General features: G+C 44.4%; 1 protein-coding gene across 1 annotated transcript in view; it reads right to left on the bottom strand.

The window, feature by feature from the left end:
• The window catches only part of cdh22 (cadherin 22), a gene marked incomplete at both ends in the record, with an annotated part of 130,372 nt that extends 125,098 nt beyond the window's left edge, over positions 1-5,274 (bottom strand). Inside the window, one exon of the mRNA XM_080728487.1 lies at positions 5,182-5,274. Coding sequence (XP_080584613.1) covers positions 5,182-5,274 — 93 coding nt within the window. The remainder of the gene's footprint in view (positions 1-5,181) is intronic.
• Between the last annotated feature and the right edge of the window lie 17,268 nt (positions 5,275-22,542).

The raw sequence follows: 22,542 nt of genomic DNA, 5'->3' as shown, positions 1-22,542 counted from the left end.
AGTAGACGGAGGAGGAAGTGAGAGTCGCAGGAGCCGTTCGGTCCGGCAGGATTCATTATCCAAATGTACTGAACAAAGCTGCCCGTTTATTGCTGTGTGAGTGACCGTTTACTGGGAAATCATATTTCATTAGCAGAGTAATGGCGGCCGTGGTGTGAGACAGACAGGCTTGGCAAACGTTGCCCAGTTGGAGTGAAATAATAAACATGAGAGAAAAGCTTGTTGTAAATGGACAGAGATTGTCGGAGGCGTGACGCCTGCATTTAATCCTTGTGTGTGAATGTGTGTGCTCTCTCTTGTTGTGTTTCTCTCACTCACACACACACACACACACACACACACACACACACACACACACACACACACACACACACACACACACACACACACACACACACACACACACACACACACACACACACACACACACACACACACACACACACACACACTAGAGTTCTCAACAGGCCGGAAAATTAAGGCCCGGCCCTAACTGGGCCCTAACTGGGCTGGCCCGAGGCCCTACCCGGCCGACTAGTTTAGTTAGCATACATTTTAGGCCATACCTGGCCCGAAAACGTTGGGTCGGGTCGGTTATGGTCGGGTTTGGAAAGAATTTGAGAACTATCACAGAGTAATAGTAATAACATAATTAAAAAATATATATTTTCTATTTTTATTGAGCCCGCCCCGAGCCCTACCCGGCCAGACTATTTTTTTTTTTTAAGATTTGTTTTTTGGCTTTTTATGCCTTTATTTGATAGGATAGTAGACTGACAGGAAATGGGGAGAGAGATGGGGAATGACATGTGGCAAAGGTCGTCCGGATCGGGAATCGAACCGGCGACGCCAGCAGGCATCATAGCCCAGTATGTGGTATGCACCTTGACCACTAGGCCAGCGGGCGCCCCCTGGACCGACTAATTAGCATACATTTTAGGCCCTATACCCTACCCTAAATGTCGGGTCGGGTTCGGGTATGGTCGGGTTCGGGCAGAATTTGAGAACTCTAACACACGCAACTCCAACACGTGGGCGTGCACGCGCGCACACACAACACAACACAACACACATGCTCACGCACGCACGCACGCACGCACGCACGCACGCACGCACGCACGCACGCACACATACACATACACATACACATACACATACACATACACAATTAATAGTCTTGGCCCGTGCCCTGGTACCTTGGAGAACAATAACTCTGGGTAATTTCATTAATAAAAGCATCTACACCCCCCACCCATGTGTGGCCAATAACACCACCCCCACCCCCACCCCCACCTCAGTACTTTACATCAGCTCACTGCTTTCACGAGCACGCTCTCCCATAATGAATCACACGCAAATGAATGCATGCAGGCATCTCTCTCCGTCTCTCTCTAATTCAGTGCTGGAAGAAGAAGTACTCCTATTTCTTTTTTACTCAGTAACAGTAGCAATACCAGAAAGAATATATATTGATGTTGTTGTCGGGTGGAAACCTTGTATGTCCAAAACCGTTCATTTTGTATTTATCATCTTAAAAATGATTTAAAATAGTGAAAATAGCTAGGCGTTGTGTGCTTGTAGATCTGCTATTTTCACTAGTTTTGTGCGACAGTCTTGTATGATGAAGCAGGGCTAAGAAAGAAATACATATGTTACAACTAAAACGTCTGTGTTAAAAGTTTTAAATTAGTCAAAAGTATGCAACGCATAAGAGTAGGGTTGGAGGTGGTAACCGCCGTACCGCCGTACCGCGGTATACCGAGGTCTACCGCGGTGTCAGTGTGCTTACCGCGGTAAAAAGACAAAAAAAAGGTATATTTTTTATTGGAAAACAAGCGAGTTTTAAAACGGGGGAGAAGCGAGGACCGCATGCGCTCCATGCCGCTCTGCTCTGGGCCGTGTACCACATTTCTGGAAGCCACATACGTCACTCAGACACAGACCTGCACACAGTGCACAGGGCAGTAGAGTACGGAGCACAACTCTATGACGGAGCAGCATAAACTTTCTCTGTAATCCACTCGACACAAGGATGTTAATACATATCTTGTGTTGTGGCATATCTTTTTTTATTCATACGGATTACTGGCGGAGCGCGGGCCGCGTGGACTAAAACCGAAAATGAAACTATTTTACTTTTTCCACCGCGTCGCACGTTGTGCCCCGTCCGGCGGCGCGTCGGCGATTTTATAACCTTTTCTGTCAAGTCTTGTAACTAAAACCTGTATATAGCAGCACTCAATCACTGTGATTTGAGAGTTGAGACGTGACGTGAGTTTACAGAATCACTGTACACGATCTGACTACCCTTCCTCTTCTGGTTTGTTCACACAGCTGTTTGTGTCTGAAAAGCCCAAGTGCCTAGCCTACGTTACTATGGTAACCCGACAGTGCAGATCTAAAAGCTCAGAACGCGCCGCGGATGCGATGTGTTGTGAGCTTGTAGATCAGCCAGACCCGCTGTGCTGTACGGAGAAGTATAACTCGGGCAGTCAGGCTGTGGAGAGGCGACTTTTGGGAAGATGATTGCAATATTTTGGCTTATCGCCGATTACCGCAATATTTTGGCTTATCGACGATTACCGCAGTACCGGCGGTAATTGGGAAGACGGTAATCGCGGTAACAAAATGTCGATACCGCCCCAGGCCTACATAAGAGTACAGTATATGTATTTCTAAATAGCCAAAGTGTAAAATAGGGCTTCAGTGGTTAAAGGGGAATTTCAGAGGAGTGCTTTTCTTATGGCAATCTGATGTTATTCCATCCATTATGGTAGAGGCGAAACCTCTTTGCAGCAGCGGCACAGTCGTGTTTTTGAAGACATTTTCGCCATTATGAAAGTCAGATGTAAAAACAAACAAAAAGGGATGCGAATACGCGGTTTAGCAATGAATCCAAACGCTCGCTCGCGGTTTGAGCTGCCGAGGACTAGAGTTTTTTTTTTTTTTTTAAATGCTTTTTTTAAATGCTACGGATCGGTTTTGGACATCAGCATCATCAGATGCACTTCACTGCCTCCACCTCCCTTCCTTGTTTCTTTCTTTTACAGACTGATAGTTGTGCCTGCTGGCGATGGTATGGCCCTCGATGCCTCCGCAGCAGGGATGTAATACAAGTGGCAGACAAATAATCACCAGGGGTGTAATTAGAACACCCAGCCTGCTGTGGAGCTCATCAACATGCATTTGTAACAACGCAGAGCATAATAAACGTATGCATGGACGTTGCCAGCACAGAGTTGCCAGACCCAAAGTCGGAAAACGTATAAGACGTATGAGATTGACACCCGAGACTCGCGAGTGTGACTCATTCGTGTCTCTGGGGCTGTCTGCATCAATATTCCATCTTTTCACATCAAGTCGAATATAAGCCAATCGAATCATACATGCCGTCCAGACTCATCAGCTCATTGAGTTTCATGTGAACACAGAACAGCGGCTGACGACTGAGACGCGCTCGAGGAAGGAGAGAATACGGCACGCGTGCCAGCAGGAGTCAAATGTGCTCTGACATCCATTCATTATCCATGATGACATTAGGAGAAATGTCACACTAACAATCACACAACCAGTGGCAATCTGAGGGGGAATGCAGACTCAAGACACTGGCCTTGGATGTCACAGCAACCCAAGCTAATCAATAGAGAGTAGCCCCCCCACCCATGGCAGTGGTTCTCAACCTGTGGGTCGGGACCCCCAGGGGGGTCCCCAAATTATTTTGGGGGGTCCCCAGATGATTAACTTAACTCTTTAAGTGCTTATCCCGAACTAGTTCGGCTTTATTTGGACCTTATTAACGTTCGGGGTGCCGATCCCGAACTAGTTCGGCTTTTTATAAAAAATAAAAAAAAACATCCAGAGTCCTTACCGAAGCACCGGGCTAAATTTTCGAGCCGGGCCACCGGCCGTCATCTGTTTACACGGCCCGCGAGAGCGTCGCGCGGCCGATATTTGGCGTCCACTCCAATGCAATCCAGGATCTTTAGAGCTCATTTTCTCTGTTCCATGCATATCCATGAGGTGTGCAAGTTTTAATCACGCCTAAATCGCCGAAAATAGGGCTTCTAAAATGCTTGGTAGCCAATAGCTAACTTCAAGCTAACTTCATCCTGTTCCTGTTCATGCACAAAGGAAAGTGTTCAGGCGCGTCATGGCTGCGCACGGCTTGTGCATATACAGCGTATGTCTATGGTGGATTCCATGGCCATTGGGCGCCCTCATGTGGTGATTCTGGGCACTGTATGAGTTAAAGAGTCATGAAACCCAAAATCACTTTTCTATAAATATATATTATATAAATAAGTCACTTGTGATAGGGAGCAATTTGCTCATATGCTTGTGGATTCAGAGCTTTCTGCTGTCTCTGTAGCTATTTCTGTGTACTTCCAGTTTCTGGGTAGAAAATTATTTGTGCCACTCATTACATACTTTCTGGTCTGGTGATGGGACGTTAGATAACCACGCAGCAGAAACCTTCAGGTACGAGAATGTAAACGACCACGGGTCAATAACACAGTTGAGCTTATTAACTGATAAAGAAAATGTATTAATTGTTTAAGTGGTGCTATAGAAGAAACATGTTCTATGCGGAAAATATGGTTCCATACAGAACGATCCAGGAGCCAGAAATTAGACTGAACAGTGAAATGAGGTTCACATGGTTCTGCAAATTCAATAAAAACAGTGGTTCTCAAACTTCTGTTATTCAAGGACCCCTATATAACTATGTATTTGGCCACTGACCCGCTGATCTGAAAAGACTTTGTGCGAGGTACCCCATACAAGATTGGTGTGATTTAAGCGTTTCAAAATATTTCAACATTTTCAAATAGCCGATGTATCATAGTAGTGGTTGAACTGAATTGGATGGGGACCCCCTGGAACCTCTTCAAGGACCCCTGGTGGTCGCCGGACCCCACTTTGAGGACCACCGCTATGAAACAGCATAGAACAGTGGTCTCAAAGTTGATTTCAGGGACTCTGTGGGTTCCTTTATGGGGGTCTAAATTGACCCATACAGATCTGTAACTCTGGCAGTGTACAAATGGAACCAAATGAACCCTCACGGGTTCATTTGGTTCCATTTGTACACTGTCAGAGTTAAGGCGGAAACCTTGAAATTTGAAAGTTTGAGAAACACTGACATAGAAGTCACAGTTAAATAAAATAAATATGCCTTACCTTTCCTACATAGAGGGGCTCCGTTCCTGTGTACTCCTCCACCACAAAGAACTGGTTCCACACCCATCCTCTCTTCACTCGTTCATGGGACATGGGCCCCTGTTCCAGGCTGCTCCCTCCTGGGGCTGCTGAGCTACTAGTCCTTGAGGCCTCGCACCAGCAAAGAGCACAACTAAGGAGAGCAAGCGCTACAAACACTGTCCAAGCTCTTACTGTCCAACACAGAGCCATTTTAAGGTGGCGAAGCAAAGCTCTCTCCTGCTCAGCTCTACATGTGATGTAGGAGGGAGAGAAACAGGAATAGTCTTTTTTTAATTGATTTAAATATAGGCTGTATGTGTGTTAAATTGCCACAACTCCAGCTGGGCAGGCAGGTGTTGTTCTACACTAATCCACAAGATTCTGGAACATTCTAAAGTCTTGATTGGTTCCGTCCAGGGGTTTGATCAAAAGGCATGCATGCTCTCCACGAGACACAGCCAATCATTCTTAGCCTATATTAGTCCTTTCACTGGGTGAAGAAAAGAAAAGAAACAAAAACAATAGGGAATTTGTTTTTTTGCAGCAGAGGTTTCTGAAGTCAAGGGAAAGAGAGAGAAAAGTTTGTCCTCAGTGTTATGTGGCCAAAGGTAATTTCACTGTGTATCACTGATATAAATGGAATATGGAAATGGAAAATGGCATAGAGAAACTTCTCCCTGAGCGAAAACACCAGCCTTCATCCATCCTTGGGTATGTCTATGTGCTGTCAAAAAAATGACTTATAATGTACTGTAAGCCATTTTATGGAGAAAAGGAAAAAAAAAGTAAATCTCATGGGATTTCTTTAACGTTGATCCCTCAGGATAATTTGCACGGATCCATGACCACATGAGACGAATGATGACTGAGGTCCATTCAGTTGTAACTAAAACAGACTTGGAGGCAGCAAAACTGTTCCAGGCCTTGGTGTCTCACAAACAATCACGTTGGCCTCCAGAATTCTTGCGTGGAGAAGCAGTTAGTTGATTTTATTGTTGCTGACACCGATTGATCTTGGAGAGCTCTATCCCGGGGGCGTTTTCCATCTGTTTGCAGGGTATTGTTCACTGTTGCAGAGGCTCCGCTGGCATTGTTTTGGCTGTGAGGTCAAGTGAGTTAGTGTGTCCAGTCAGCGATTAGAAGGAGGCAGACCTGCAAGAGAGGAAAAGAGAATAGCTGTTACTGTAAATGTTATGGAACACAGTAGTTTCCCAGACAGTGGGTTGGGAGCTCACGACTCAAGTAAAAATCCCACTTCTTTCTAATTCTTCTCTAATGAAACAACAAACCGTCAAAATCTAAGAAATTCCATAAATTAAAACAAATTATAATTAAGCAGTATAGTGAATATAGACGATTTATAAGCTCACAACACGGCGCGAAGCGACACGTTATACGCTTGTAGATCTGCTCTTTTCACTGGTTTGGGTTCCGAGCAAATGCACTGTATAATCTCTCTTTTGGGTCTCGACCTGATAAGTCTGGTAACCATTGATATAGAAAACAGACCATGAAATGATTGTGTGTGTGTGTGTGTGTGTGTGTGTGCGTGCGTGTATGCGTGCGTGTGTGCGCGGCGCGTGCGTGTGTAACTGCGTGTGTGTGTTTGTGTGTCTGCATAGCCTATATATACACGCATAATTTATTTTAATATGGAGGTTCCATCACTTTATCAACCTGATACATCTGCAAGCACTTCACAGTGTTGGAATGATGTATTACAGCTCAACAATCTTTCTAAACTTACAGATTTCCCCATTATACATCATGCATGCTGCCCATGTCATTCCAGCGCTATTATGTGAACACAGCAAGAATTCATTGTGTGATTTATTCAATGCGCAGCACTGCGGCCATAAACATTCATAAATAACTTTGCACAATGCCTCTCCACTTAACGCCATCTGTCCACACACACCCGGCTCTTTCATATCGTCACTGTCGGGCAGAAACCTCGTATCTCCAAGTTTCCAATTAGTACATTTTTTCGCAAAGGAAAGCATTGCTTCATCATATGGCCATGGCACAAAAGTAGTGAAAACAGCTGATCTACAAGTACACAACGCCTCGCGGTGCGAGGCGTTGTGCGCTTGTACGTAGATCATCTGTTTTCACTAGTTTAAATCATTTTAAAAATGATAAATACAAAACAAACGATTTTGGACATACAAGGTTTCCACCCCGACAACGATGATATGCCCCTCTGACGTTGTTCTTGGCGAAACAACAACAACAAAAACGGGTTGGGCTTTCTGGTCTGGACGAGGCGGTTCTTCTGCCAGCGATTGTCGAGCTCAGCAAGAATTCTAACAATGAACTGTGAACAGGAGAGCGATGGTGGAGCCCTGGAAACAGGACAGGAAGCCAGGTGTGTGGGGAGAATAGGTGGAGTTAGAGCAGGGACGTGCAGAGAAAGTTAGGCAATGTTCAGACGACAACGCTCTGTAGAGAAAACGTCCAGGTCCCAGGACATCGCCGTTGCGTTTAGCTTTTTATCCAGCGTTCATATGAAGCCACATCAGAACATGAAATGATGTAGTGTCCATGTAATTTCGTTAGGTGGCGGTGACGCACGGATAGACGATTCTAGCTACTTGTTTACCATTCACCATGGTAAAGTGGCTGCAGTAGGCTGTATGCGAGCCATGACATCACATGTGTTGTCGTTTTTTGCGTTTCTGTTGTCTTACTTCGTTCCGTTTTCAGCCCCCGAAAATGCAGTTTGATATTCCCTTAAAGTTATACCACTTTTTTTATAAAACAAATCTTAAAATGGTCCTAACTGTTAAATCGCTAAAGTTTTAGAACCCCCACTCCGTTATTTTCAGCTTCAAAAGCCTTCTCTTTATATGTTTTCTATGAGCCGTGAGGGGGGGAGAATTTCGCGGCAAAATGACGTCATCATACTACCGGCCAATCACAGCGAGGGTTATACACTGCCGGCCAATCACAGCGCATCTTGGAGTGGGGTCGCTAGGGCGGCCATATTTGTAGTCTCCCGTGTATCTCTATACTCGGGTGCACAGTGAAGCATGGTTGAAGGAGTGTATCTCCGGAATGGCTGAACGCACAGGAACCAGGGACCCCTCAAAAGATAGATCTCGGCGAGGTGGAGGCAGACGCGGGGGTGTGAGAACCGAAAAACGGCCGAAAGACGCGGACGCGACCGAGGTTTGCTATAGAGCTACTGACCACAAGTTGAGCAACTTACACAGTATAGCTTTAAAGGGAAACTTTTGGCAAAACAAATGCGCTTATAGATCCGCTATTTTCAGGGAGCAACCCCGCACTCTTTAGCTACTGAAGGCGTATATGACATGGACGAATTCTTTCAACGCTATTAGCGTTCAAGTTCAGGAGAGTTCAGCATTTGCATTTCTTTCACCATAGTAAATGCTGCATTCATGATCTGTAGAGGGCACTTTTTTACAGAAGGGAATAAGGTCAGGGGCTCAAGCCCCCTTTGATGTCTATGTGTGCACGTGCCTGAGTGAGAGAGAGACACACACACACACACAGAGAGAGAGAGAGAGAGAGAGAGAGAGAGAGAGAGAGAGAGAGAGAGAGAGAGAGAGAGAGAGAGAGAGAGAGAGAGAGAGCGAGAGAGAGAGAGAGAGAGAGAGGGAGAGAGAGAGAGAGATGAACCTCTTCATCACACACCAGACCTGTAGCATCTGCCTGCCTGTTGGCCGGTCGGAGCAGGCCTAACCCCTACCAGCTGATTAATTGCATGAGGGAGCACTAATTGGATAAAAGGTATTAATCAATTAATTCTATCCTAACGACGCAGCAGCCCCCGTAATAATTCAAACAAAAATGGGGGAGTAATAGGGTACAGTTACGGTCCACCGCGGCTGCTGTGAAACGTGCACTGAGGTAGACATACAGTAGAGATGTAGGGAGAGGGAGGAGGAGGAGGAGGAGGATGGGGGGATGGGAGTAGTGCAAGATAGAGACAAAGTGAAAAAGAGATAAACGGGGTTTGGGGAATAGGAGAGAGAGGGAAAGAGGAAGGTAGAGAGAGACTGAGATAGACATGGGAGAGGAGTGGGAAACACAAGAATGATGATGACAATAGCAATAACAATCACATAGAATAGCAGAAGGAGAATGAAAGAGACAGGGGGAGAGAGGTATGAGGGAGTGATCGCTGGTCTTTTTGTGAAAACTTTTAGAAGAGGAAATAACAAAATACAGACTAGGGATGGGACGATATGAAAATGTCATATCACGATTATTGTGACCAAATAAATTTCGATTTACGATATTATCACGATAATCAACACTATTATCCTGGGGCGGAACATTTGCCAAAAAATTGCTGATCTACAAGCTCACAACGCGGCGCGATATATACTGTATTACTGTATTAAGAACGTATATTATAAGTACCTTTTACCAATTATTGAGGGTTTAAGTGATACCGGATATGCAGCTCGGCAAATAAATGTGAATTGATCCCAATGCATGACAGAGGACGATATCACAATATATTAAATCTCCACGATACGATTATTGTGAGTGTTTTTTTTTATCACGATAAACGATAATATCGCTTATCGTCCCATCCCTACGACAGACAACAACCAACGAAAAAACCAATAAAGCGATATACCATTAGTATGTCTGTGGTGTTTACAAGCCCACACCAGGGAGTGGGAGATTGCAGGAGGAGCAGGGAGGAGGAAAGCACCCTCTGGCCAGCTGCTTGTTTAACCTACTGTTCCTCGGCTGGCTTAGGGAGGACTTCTAATCTAGCGCTCCGCCTGCCCTCTAGCGAGCTCAGACCTTCTGGTAATGATTCCTTCTCAGACTGCTGGCCAAGGCAGCATCCATGGTATTGGAAAGCTGCTGCCTTTTGTGGGAGTGGGAGGTGGGGAGGGAGGGTTGTATGCATTCTCCAGAGAGAAGTGTTATAGGGAACAGCTAACCTACAGCACTACAGGTTTCATTTAAGATTGTTGGCTGGACCACAGCAGCAGCAGCAGCCCTGCATGCAAATGCCTCTGACTGGGTCTGTTACAGTCATTGACTCTGATGAAGTTACTCCATTGGTCAGCCGGTTGGCCTAGTGACAAAGTAGCCAATCGTTCCTCCAGGCTTTGGGATGCCAGTTGGCCTTACAACGAACTAAACAGTACGCTATCAATTTGGACTGTTTAGCCAATCGCAGAGTAATCACAGGGCTCTATAGAGTAACGAAGTCATTTACACATCCTACATGGTTCACATTCCCCCCCCCCCCCCCCCCCCCCATTCTGAATTCCAATAGACTTTTTTCATATCGCGTCATAAGAATTGTGTTCCAAACATAAACAAATTATCTCAACGGTTTGACTCATATGGATATGAAGAATCAACTGATGGTGAGAAAACGCTAATGTTACTGTAGCCGAATTAGTTACATTTTCACCAGAAACAGACTGTAATATGAGTGAACAAATATGAGTGACTGACTATCATAAACCATACAGAGCCACCTCCCCGACAATATCGCGGAGACCGTTTGTTTATTTTTGGACCACAATGCTTATATGAGACAATTTTAAGATTACTTCCGCAAACTGGGGGATGAGCGAGTGAGTGACGTCATGACTTAGTTACTCTATAAGTGCTTTCTTTCCCTTTCACTTTCCTCAAAAAAAGCTTTCAAAACAAATAAATAAAGGAGACTTTTTTTCTAAGTAAACAAACACCTCATATACTGTACTTATAGACAGTCTCATAATAATGTGGTCATAGATGTCGGTGTAATCTACGTGTTGCATGTAAGTATTTGAATAACTGTAACACAAGCGTGATCTGATCCTCAGCTGTACATTAAAAGGGACCCTGCAGAATTGTAAAGTTTCAAAAACGATATCTGAGAACATAAGTAAATAAATTAATGCAGAAATAAATAACGATGTACAAACTTGACAAATTAAAGGAAAAACCTGAATAAATGAGTAGAGAAACATAATATGTCCATGTTATGCATAAGCAGATGCTTCCATACAGGTGGACTGCATGAAACAATTAAGAAATTAACATAACATCATGCTCTGTGCCATTTATAAAAATGCTGAGCAGGCCCAATTGTCTTCGATTTTGTATCAAGATGGCAAGAGAAAAAGATCTATTAAAGTGACGTTGAAAGAGGGTTCGTTTGGGGCACAGATGGCAGGAGATTCAGTCACTGACTGTTTAACTGGCTAGTGTTTCACTGGGAGCGGTGATTAAATGACTTCTGCATGATGATCTATGGGAAAGACATTAGTGAATAGGGACGGAGACTGTGGTTGAAAAGCTCACACTCAGTGACAGTGATGCTTGTGCATTAGTGTGATGTAAGGAAAAACAATAGAGCAACGCTTCCTCGGGTGACTGAGAAATTGAAAGTCAATGCGGGGACGTGATCAGACTGTGTCAGCGTGAACGGTCCGCAGACAACTCAACTCCATAGACTCTGTTATGCTGCGCGGGGGGGCATTTTTCTGGCATTGTTTGGGTCCACGTGTCCCCTCACAGCTAAGTTAACAAATCAATGCAGAGTGATCACCTGTATGCTCTGGTCTCTTTCAGGATGACAATGCATGCACACTTCCACAGGGCACGTGGTGGCTCTGAATGTCTTCATAAATCATATCCTACGGCCTTCATAGTCATCATGGATCTCAATCCATACAGCAGCAGTCTTTAACAGGGGGTCCGGGACCCCTATGGGGTCCCCAGAGTTACTACAGGGGGGCCACCAAATATTTGTATGATAGGATAAGGATTCTTTTAAATTAAAAATTCTGAGGAGAACTTTAGCCAAAAATAGCAGAGCTTGTAGATCGGCTATTTTCGGCAAATAGGTTTGGTGTAGAGGTAAAAAAAAAGAGCAGACCAAGTACAGAGTGAAAGGTCAAGTTTACTATGTATCTACGATTTAAGTGGTTAAATATCTGAAAAACACATGAACATGAATCCAACATAGACTGAAGACAGTGCTGTCAAACAAGTCGATGAAAATCTGCATAACGCATTCATACAATATGTAAGGGGGTCCCTGCTTCATCTCTCTCTCAGTTAAGGGGTCCTTGGCCTGAAAACGTTGAAGACCCCTGCCATACAGTGTATATCCTACTTTAAATGCCCGCCTTCGAGTCGGTCGGAAAGTGTGTGCACGTGCGCGCGTGTGCGTGTGTGAAAAACATTTTTATTCCAGTTTGACAGGCAGTGGACCAAAACAAACAAATCATCTCATGTCCCTTGTTTGACTTAATTGATCACAAATGTTTCTTTTCATGTCCCAATTTAGAGTCATTCGCGCTATAGAGAAGAAACTTCAAAGAAAAACATAAGGCAGGCTGTTTATTTGTCTCTGCCTCAAAGGCAACCAGCATGGGGAGGGAAGAAAATGCGCGTTTCTTTTGTGCATCTATCTAGACTTACCCTGCTCCACTTACAGTAGATGGTCTTAGCGCCAGGCATATTGTATTATGTTTAATTAGAAGCCATTTGAATCAAACATCTTTTTTCTGGGTGCGTAGCTCTGAAGTTGCTTTGCAAACTGAAAAATTTGCTCGACATGCAACTGCTTGGCATGTGATAAACAGAATCCAAGCTCTTCTCCCTCTCCTCGCCTTATGTTCTGCCTCCTCCTCACCAAGGGTACTTCATTAAGTGTGCACACATTTACTCATAATTAGGGTCTAAAATTATGGCACTCAAAAGAGTTACAGAGGAGGGAGAGAGAGAGAGAGAGAGAGAGAGAGAGAGAGAGAGAGAGAGAGAGAGAGAGAGAGAGAGAGAGAGAGAGAGAGAGAGAGAGAGGCAGAGAGCAGAGACGTCTGCTTTCACTGTCAGTTGGCTGCTACACCAGAAGAGTAACCACTAGCGAAGGCTAATTAGTAGCATGTCAATTAATGCCCATGCAGTGCTGGCCTAGATGATGCACTGTAAATACGTCAGACAACTAGGGATGGGACGATAAGCGATATTATCGTTTATCGTGATAAAAAACACTCACGATAATTGTATCGTGGAGATTTAATATATCGTGATATGGTCCTCCATCATGCACTGGGATCAATTCACCTTTTATTTGCCGAGCTGCATATCCGGTACCATTTTAAACCCTCTAGAACTGGTATAAGGTACTTATAATATACATACTTGATACAGTCTTTTTCACTCTCTTTCAAATGTCTTTGCCAAAAAATAGCCGATCTACAAGCTCACAATGCGTCGCGTTGCGACGCGTTGTGAGCTTGTAGATCAGCTATTTTTTGGCAAATGTTCCGCCCCAGGATAATGGATTTTGATTATCGTGATAATATCGTAAATCGCGTTTTCTTTTGTCACAATAATCGTGATATGAAATTTTCATATCGTCCCATCCCTACAGACAACTATCCTTCCCACAATAACCATCACCCCCCCACCCCCCCACCCCCCACCCCCACCCCCACCATGCTTCTCACTTTCTCCAAACTCCAAACATAAAGGCTATTGGCAAGCACTGTGCAGCCATTCGTGACCTATTAGAGTGTTGGATTGATTCTTGAACATGGCCGTAACTTCCCATCAGTGGGGCTGCCCAGAGCAGGCCCTCTGACAGCTGGCAGTGTGGGCAGACCACAGCCCGGGAAGACTGATCACCGTAAACGGATGGGCACGGGGCCACTACGGACCTCTCTCTCCATACGCGCAGTGGTGTAAACTAACTAAGTACTTTACTTAATTACAGTTTTGAGGTATTTGTACTTTACTTGAGTATTTCCAAATTCCAATACTTTTACTTCTACTCCACTACATCTGGGATCCAAATTTTGTACTTTTACTCCACTACATTTATTTGAAAACTAGAGTTAGTTACTTTGCCGATATAAATTATAATATGTTAAAACATACATAAACCACTTTAGCCCTATTTTATACCTTGGCGATTTGAAAATAGCCGATCTACAAGCTCACAACGCGTCGCATCGCGACGCGTTGTGAGCTTGTAGATCTGCTATTTTCAAACATTTTGTACTTTTACTTTTAGTACTTTAAGTACAATTTGATGCCAATACTTTTGTACTTTTACTCAAGTACATTTTGAATTCTGGACTGCTAATTGTAACAGAGTACTTCTACAATGCAGTATTGATACTTTTACTTAAGTAGAAAATGTGAGTACTTTTTCCACCACTGCATACGCGCACACGCGTGCACGCATGCACACCCACAGTAAGTATACAGAGTTCTGTCCGCTAACGAAAGTCCATCAAAGAAATCCATCGCAGGCACTTATACGTAAACACACACGCAAGCACATCACAGACAGCTGGCCCATAAATCCATACAATCAATCAATCACAAACACACACACACACACACACACACACACACACACACACACACACACACACACACACACACACACACACACACACACACACACACACACACTGTATAAAGAGTCGTGTCCGCCATCAACAGTCCATCAGAGTAATCCATGCGTGCATGTCAACAAACGCATGTGCGTTTGTTTGCGATGTAAACAGTCACAGTAGGTGCACACAATCTAGTCCATTAATGCATGCACAAGCGCACGCACGCACACACACACACACACACACACACACGCACACGCACACGCACACGCACACGCACACACACACACACACACTTCCCCGTCTCTCCATCGCCCATTTTGACGTTACAGTAGTTCTCTGTCACACTTCTAATTCTCTATTCTCTTCACCTCCCTTCTATCTGTATCTCTCCGCCCCTCTGTCTGTCACCCGGTCTCACTGTTTGTTTTCTTTCTTCTCTGACTCCTCTTTACTCTATCCATTTTCCTCTGCAACCTTTTCCATCATCACTCGCTCCATCTGAATCGTTTGTTTCCTCTCTCTCCGCCTCTCCATTTCTCTCTCCTTAAATTTATTCTTTTTTCGGCCTGTCGTCTACTTTGCAATCTCTGCGTCTCTCCCTGTGGCGTTGCTCTGTGCTTCTTTCCCTGTAACTATATTTTATATCTCCTCTATTCATCTGTCGCTCCTTTTACTCTTTCATCTTTCATCACCACGTTACTTCCAAAGACATTTTCTCAGGACTCTCCATCTCGTGTGTGTGTGTGTGTGTGTGTGTGTGTGTGTGTGTGTGTGTGTGTGTGTGTGTGTGTGTGTGTGTGTGTGTGTGTGCGTGTGCGTGCATCAAAATGATGATCACGCTCCAATTTTCAAGCTTGAAAATCAGTCCTTGTCAGCAATCGACACCGGTGCGTGGCAGAATATGAACATGGACCCAGAAATGGACCCAACATGTCCCAAATCCACTCTCAGATTTAAGTACAGAGAAACACACACACACACACACACACACACACACACACACACACACACACACACACACACACACACACACACACACACACACAGACACACACACACACACACACACAGACACACACAGACACACACACACAGATAAGAAGACAGAGAGCCAGCATCTCTCCATCAGACGGATGAAAGCTACCCATCAAAGCCGTGGCCCAGGAGGAGTTCAGCCTGTCTGCTTATTCAAGTGAACCCGGTGCCAGAGTCCAATCCCCTCTGCCATGCTTGTTAAAAAGCCTATTTTGTCATCTCCAATTCCAATTTGTCACGGTCGCTTTGGCAGAGAGTCCCTGCCGTGTCACAGGGGGAAGGACAAATAAATAAAATAAACATACAAATAAATAAATAAAAACATAAAAGCTGAAAGCAAAATAAAATACTAAAATAAAAAAATTCACACCTGTCTGTACCGGTATGTGTAATGCGGATGTGTGTAGCGGCGGCAAGGTTTTAATGGGTCGTTTGCGCGGAGACTGACGGGATAAACTGTTTGTTTTGGAGAACAGTGGGGTCGCTGTTAACCCATTCAGAACGGGTACACTATATTGTGTATCATTATTTTATGCTTTAACTATTGAAAAATAGCAGATATACAAGCTCACAGCGCGGCACCGAGTGCCGCGCTGCGAGCTTGTAGATCTGCTATTTTTGAAAAATCGTGAAAATTAGAATTTTGACCCGATTCTATAAGTGTCTTTTGAATCCTTCTAAGGTTTTTTTAAAAACCTATGTTTCTATGTCAGCAATCTGGCTAGCCATCGTCAAAGAAAAGGTCCTTTTCACTCAACTGGAGCTCAGTTAGTCTGCTCTTGAGAGACTACTATGTCAGTGGTTCTCAAACCTTTTCATGTGAAGGACCCCCAAAATGATATGTATTTGGCCACGGACCCCCATCTCAAAATATCTAGTTCCGGGGACCACCCAGAAGCACAATTTGAGTTACAAATGTTCGCTTTGAAAACACATATGTATATTCAAAGATTTGCACACATTTTCACTGCTTTTTCAAAAATAGCAGATCTACAAGCTCGCAGCGCGGCACTCGGTGCCGCGCTGTGAGCTTGTATATCTGCTATTTTTCACGGGTTAAAGCATTCAATAATCCTAGGCCTAAATTTTAAAACAAGCATGTCAACAAAAGGAGAACAGTGCATATGTTTTGCGTAAGCGGTATACTGTAGCATATTTTCTCAACATGGGGACAGCCAGGGGTCCTGGAGAGGGTTACAGGGGGGTCCCCAGCTAAATGATTGATAGTTAGACCAAATGGACGTGGTTCTGCAACTCTGGGTTCAATTAACACAGAGGATTCCAGAGCGTGCTAACGATAGTATTAAATGGGGGTCTGTGGTCTAATGTATATCCAACTGTTGGTCCTTGAAATGAAAAACATTGATAATTACGGATCTAACATGCTGTTGTCTTGGCTATTTGCAGCCTGCGATAGTCTAAATGCTACTCGAGTCCAAAGCATCAGATGTGCACACACTGCGCAGTAAAATCTAAGAGTGTACAAATTAACATTTCCTACTCCAGTCTTGACTAACGGATATGATAAACTTGTATAGTTCTCTGATTGGGTTGGGAACAAATGTTACATTTGCATGTGTTCAAGGATGTTGCATTCAAGGAGATGCCTCAACCATAACTTCACATAATACAGTATACACATTTTGCATCTCTCATTACTGTGAACGACCCTTTAATCAGCCAATTGAGGCCGTAGTCCTTCAGTAATTGCTCGAAAAACATCAATTCAGTCTCCTCCACAACATGTAATGCTCTATTCTAACCACCTCTAATAAAAAACAGCCCACACGTTTCATTTAATTTGAATTAATCAATCCCAGCATGGCTTAATGAGGACCTTGAGCCCTTAGCTATTATGCTGCCAAACTTTGAGTACTCGGCAGCATCCTAGCTGGCCCCTCTCTCATTATTGTTGTGGACCTCACCTTTGGATATTGTTAATCCAAAGCCCTTATGTCAGTGTTTCTCAACCTTTTTTCTGCATGGGCACACTTTTCATGTCCCAAGAATCCATGGGCACACAAACAAAATACGGGGTTGTAAATATCGTCACTGTCGGGAAGAAACCTTGTATCTCCAAGTTTCAAATTTGTAAGTTTCTTCGCAAAGTAAAGCCCTGCTTCATCATACAAGGCTGTCGCACAACTGCAGTGAAAACAGCAGATCTACAAGCAACAGCAGATCAACAGCAAGCAGATCAACAACGAGGCGTTGTGTGCTTGTAGATCGGCTGTTTTCACTAGTTTAAATCATGTTTAAAATGATAAATACAATACTGGCTTTCAAGCAGTTTCAAGGGGCACACTTGACCCTTCTCAGGGGCACGTACACCAAAGGTCCCCATGCACAGTGGTTGAGAAACACTGCCTTATGTTGTATTGGCAAGTCAATAATATTGCAGTGAAGCATGGCCGGAGAGAGCAAAATGTGCATTGACACAAGGAACCGTCTAAAGAATGGGTGCTGCCTTGCATTAGGCTGCCGTGTTTACTTATGGGTTATAATGAGAGGTGACATATTGTCAGGGCCTCACTAAAGCCAGTCTCCTAATTACGCTAATTGCTCCCTTTCCACCCCACCCCCTACTGACTCATGCCAGTGACTGCTGCTGCTTCCACTCTAGGCTCTGAATCATCTACCCATCTCTATCCCTTTCTAGCCTCTCTCATCTAGGGCCATTCACAGGGACCACCCCCGCCCAAATTGTCTCATTTTCCACTTCCATCTTGCACTGCAGTCTGTCTTCCACCGCTCTCTCTCGCTCTCTCTCTCGATATCTCTCTCTTTCTGTCTTCTGCTCTCTCTCTCTTCACCCATCTCTTTGCCTGTTGGGTTGGCCCCTGTGCGCGGGTGGGTGTACATGCCAGACTTTGACACTGAAATCTGGAGGGAAATGCTTGGCAAAGAGCCAAAGCCTGAAGCTAGCCCCACTGTCAATGTTTGTTTGTGTGTGTGTGTGTGTGTGTGTGTGTGTGTGTGTGTGTGTGTGTGTGTGTGTGTGTGTGTGTGCGTGCGTGCGTGCGTGCGTGCGTGCGTGCGTGCGTGCGTGCGTGCGCGTGTTTGTGTGTGCGTGCGTATTATATCAGCGTGTTATATTTTATTGTGTGTGTCCATGTATTTGTATAAATCTATGTTCTGTCCCTTTGTGTGTGTGCGCGTACGCGCGCGCTGTGTGTGTGTGTGTGTGTGTGTGTGTGTGTGTGTGTGTGTGTGTGTGTGTACTCCCCTGCCATGACTTTGTGTGTGTCTGCATGCGCGCACGTGTGTGCGCGTGTGTGTACAGTACACAAGATAAGTGACAGCCAGGGCAGTTGACAGCTGACAGTGCACATGGGCCCGGGACAGAAGGAAAGTGCTGGCACCGGATCTGCCAACTCAAGGTCGTGACGGTGCCCATAACTCTGTGCCCAGTCCTCCATGCCACTACTCTCACTACTCCCAAGAGCCTGGTCAGCTTCTGTGATGGACGAGGCTCCATGCATCATCAGTCAGACAGACAGACAGACAGACAGACAGACGGACAGACGGACAGGCGGACGGACAGGCAGGCAGACAGGCGGACGGACGGACAGGCAGGCAGAAAGACAGAAGTGGTGGAAGAAGTACTCAGATTTTTGAAGTAAAAGTCATTCATTCAAAATGTTCAACAAAATGTTGAACTACTTGAGTTAAAGTGCAACTGTACATGTATCGCTTATTACTAAAGTAAAAGTAGTCATTATGCCAACTAATGAGAATTCCAGAATCATATGTATCATGTTATATAGCCGATCTACAAGCTCACAAAGCGGCACGATGCAACACGTTGTGAACTTGTAGATCTTTAAAGGGACTACACCATGAATTTTCATTTTTCCAATTTTTATGTATTTTCTTGGTGTCCCACCAGCAACTTCTATCCTCACAAAGTCCTATTTCTGACCATTGTGTCTTTCTCAGTTTATGGGCAGATCTATGTTAGCATGTCTCAGAACGGTCCTGGTTGTGAAATGTCAGATTTGTGATGTCACAAGGCCTGAGAAGGAGGCAGGAGGAGCTGGGAGAGGGTTGGGGAGGGGTGGGCAGGCCTGAGAAGGAGGCAGGAGGAGCTGGGAGAGGGTTGGGGAGGGGTGGGCAGGCCTGCTGAGCAGGAGGTGGGGAGGAGTGTGGGGCCAAAACTGGCTCAATAGCGCAGTCCTCCCACTCAGGACAAGGTGGTACTGCAGCTGAAAATGCTCTGAAAGCCAGGCAGAAATGACAGGGGCTCTGTATTCAGGAGTGGTAATTTAGCCTCAAACCTTTTCAAAAACGTTTTTGGGACACAAACAGTGTTATATAAATTATTTTTAAATGCATGGTGTAGGACCTTTAATGTCTGAAAAAAAAAAACATAATAATAATAATAATTTGAATAATTCTAATCAAAATCTGGAAAGTTACTAGTAGCTAAAGCTGTCAAATAAATGTAGTGGAGTAAAAAGTACATTTGCCTGTGAGAAGTAGTTAAGTTTAATTATCAATAAAATGACAGGCCTACAGTGCTTGAGTGAAGTAAAAGTACCTCGAAATTGTACTTAAGTACAGAACTTGAGTAAATGTAATTGGTTACACCACTGTCAGTCAGTGTACCACTGTCTGAGGCTGAGGAGTGCACACTCACTGTGCTTTGAGCATCTTAAATGGATGCAACTCAACAGTAGTGCTGTACACTCGCCCCAGGATGTGGGAAGCCGGGGAATAGAGACTGCATTTTGTTTATGCCACGGTAGATTGTGTCAGTTGTAAACTGTCGGTCTCCAATCCTTTTGAAAATGATAATAATAATGTTGCCAGACAAAGGAAACCTAAATAAGTTTAACTTAACGGCAGTCTCACTATTACGTTGAATGGATAAGGAAGGAGGTAGGTTGCTGCTTGTGGTTGGGTTGGCAGCAAGACTTTGGTAAACCGTCGGAGCAGCAGGGTTGGCTGAGAGGATCAGACACGTGCACACATAGACATCAAAGGGGGCTTGAGCCCCTGCCCTTTTACCCGTCTGTAAAAAGTGCCCTCTCCAGATCATGAATGCAGTTTTTACTATGGTGAAAGAAATGTCCTCTTTCTATGCCATATCTGAAGGCAGCATTCAAGAGAATTGCCATGTCCAAACTCTCCTAAACGTGAATAGGGCAGCTTATGTTGAAAGAATTTCTCTCTCTGTGTAGAAATCCATGCCGTTACTTCACATCTCCAGAATTCACTTGATTATGCTTAGTTCAGTGTGGTATCAAGCAGTGAAAATAGCCGACCTCCAAGCTCACAACACGTCGCAGCGCGACGCGTTGTGAGCTTGGAGGTCTGCTATTTGTATTTTCGATAGTTCCACTAAAAGGCCCTTTTAGAAATGTCAGCCCCTGCCTCTCTAACATTCTCTGCACGTCCCTGGATAGGATAACCCAGTGGAGACCATTGTTCTTATAGCCATGACAACTAGCTCTGAAAAGCTTATTGTGTTACGCTGTGTAATGCAAGCATCAAGCCACCCTTAATAAAAAATAATAATCTACAGACGTCCCTAATGAACAATTACAGGCTCATAACAAACCACCTGTTTTTTTAGTCAAATCTTTGAAAAAAGCTGTCTTTTAACAACTTCTTGGTACTTAACAGCAGTTTTGTTATCTTCCATTCGGGATTTGGACCACACCACACCACTGAGACTGCTCTTGTTCTACAATGGCATCCACTTAAACACAGACAGTGACATAATGTCTTAGTTGCGACCGAAGGTCGCATATACTCTGAAAAACCGTGTCACTTGAGTGTCCTTCCTTCCTTCCGTAACCTCTGTGATGTCAGTGTGATGTCAGCGAGTTGTGACATCACTTCCTGTATGGGGCGGCTACACGAAATGTGGATAACACTATATAGGGAGATAGTCCAGTCCATCATGTCATATGGGACTACCGTCATAGACAGTAGCCAAAAGAGAAGGATACACAAGACTAAGAAAGACAAAAAAAGGAGGAGGAGGATAAAGATACCAAAAGGAGAGAGAAGAAAGGGTGGATGAGGTACAATGTGTCTCAGAAAAGAAAAGGAGGTGGCAACGGGGGCGGCTAGATAAAGTTATTAGGCATGGATCCGACTTTAAGTCGACACACAGGATTCCAGAAGTGTAGCGCTTATTCGCTCTTGTATCAAACTGGTACTCGAAACGTTCTTAGAATTTAATATATATTTTCTAAAGTAAATATGGGGGCGGCTGTGAAAAAAAGAGAAGAATAAAAAAGAAAAAAAGGAGGAGAAGGATAAAGATACCAAAAGGAGAGAGAAGAAAGGGTGGATGAGGTATGTGCGGTATCCTCCTTGTCAAGCTCGACGTTGGTCATTTGGACCTATACATGGAGAAATGGAACGAACCTGTTTGGCCTAAACATGGAGATGTGGTACAGAATGGCTCATATATGGGCATAAAAAGTATGTCATGTGACATCACTTCCTGTACAGACAGTCAGACAGACAGCCATTGACTCCGGCCTAACAATGGCTACTGTCTATGACGGTAGTCCCATATGACATGATGGACTGGACTATCTCCATATATAGTGTTCTCCACATCTCCATGTTTAGGCCCTATCGCTCACACCCTAGGTGGGGTTGGCGATAGGGCCTTTCTGTGTGGAGTTTGCATGTTCTCTCCGTGTCTCCTAGGGTTGATACCCTCACAAAAACATGAACAAACTCCCCCCAGAATGATAACAACTAGAATCGTCAGAGAAACGCTGTGGTTGGCCAGATAGTCAAGAATTGGCGCGACATCGCCCTTTAGGGCGAGGTCGCATGTCGCATTCCACCCTCAGGTGTCTTACTAGTATTACTACATCTGCATATAACAACATCATCATTACAGCATCATTAGGGACCTAGGGAAATTTATGGAGGGGGTCACTGGAGGAAAATAGGGGAGGGTCATGTCTTTTTAGTTTTAGTTTGA

Source organism: Nannobrachium achirus (genome assembly GCF_963921795.1).
Source record: "Nannobrachium achirus genome assembly, chromosome: 6".
NCBI lineage: Eukaryota > Metazoa > Chordata > Actinopteri > Myctophiformes > Myctophidae > Nannobrachium > Nannobrachium achirus.
The sequence above is the reverse complement of the archived record's forward strand: the minus strand, read 5'-3'. Positions and strand labels throughout refer to the sequence as shown.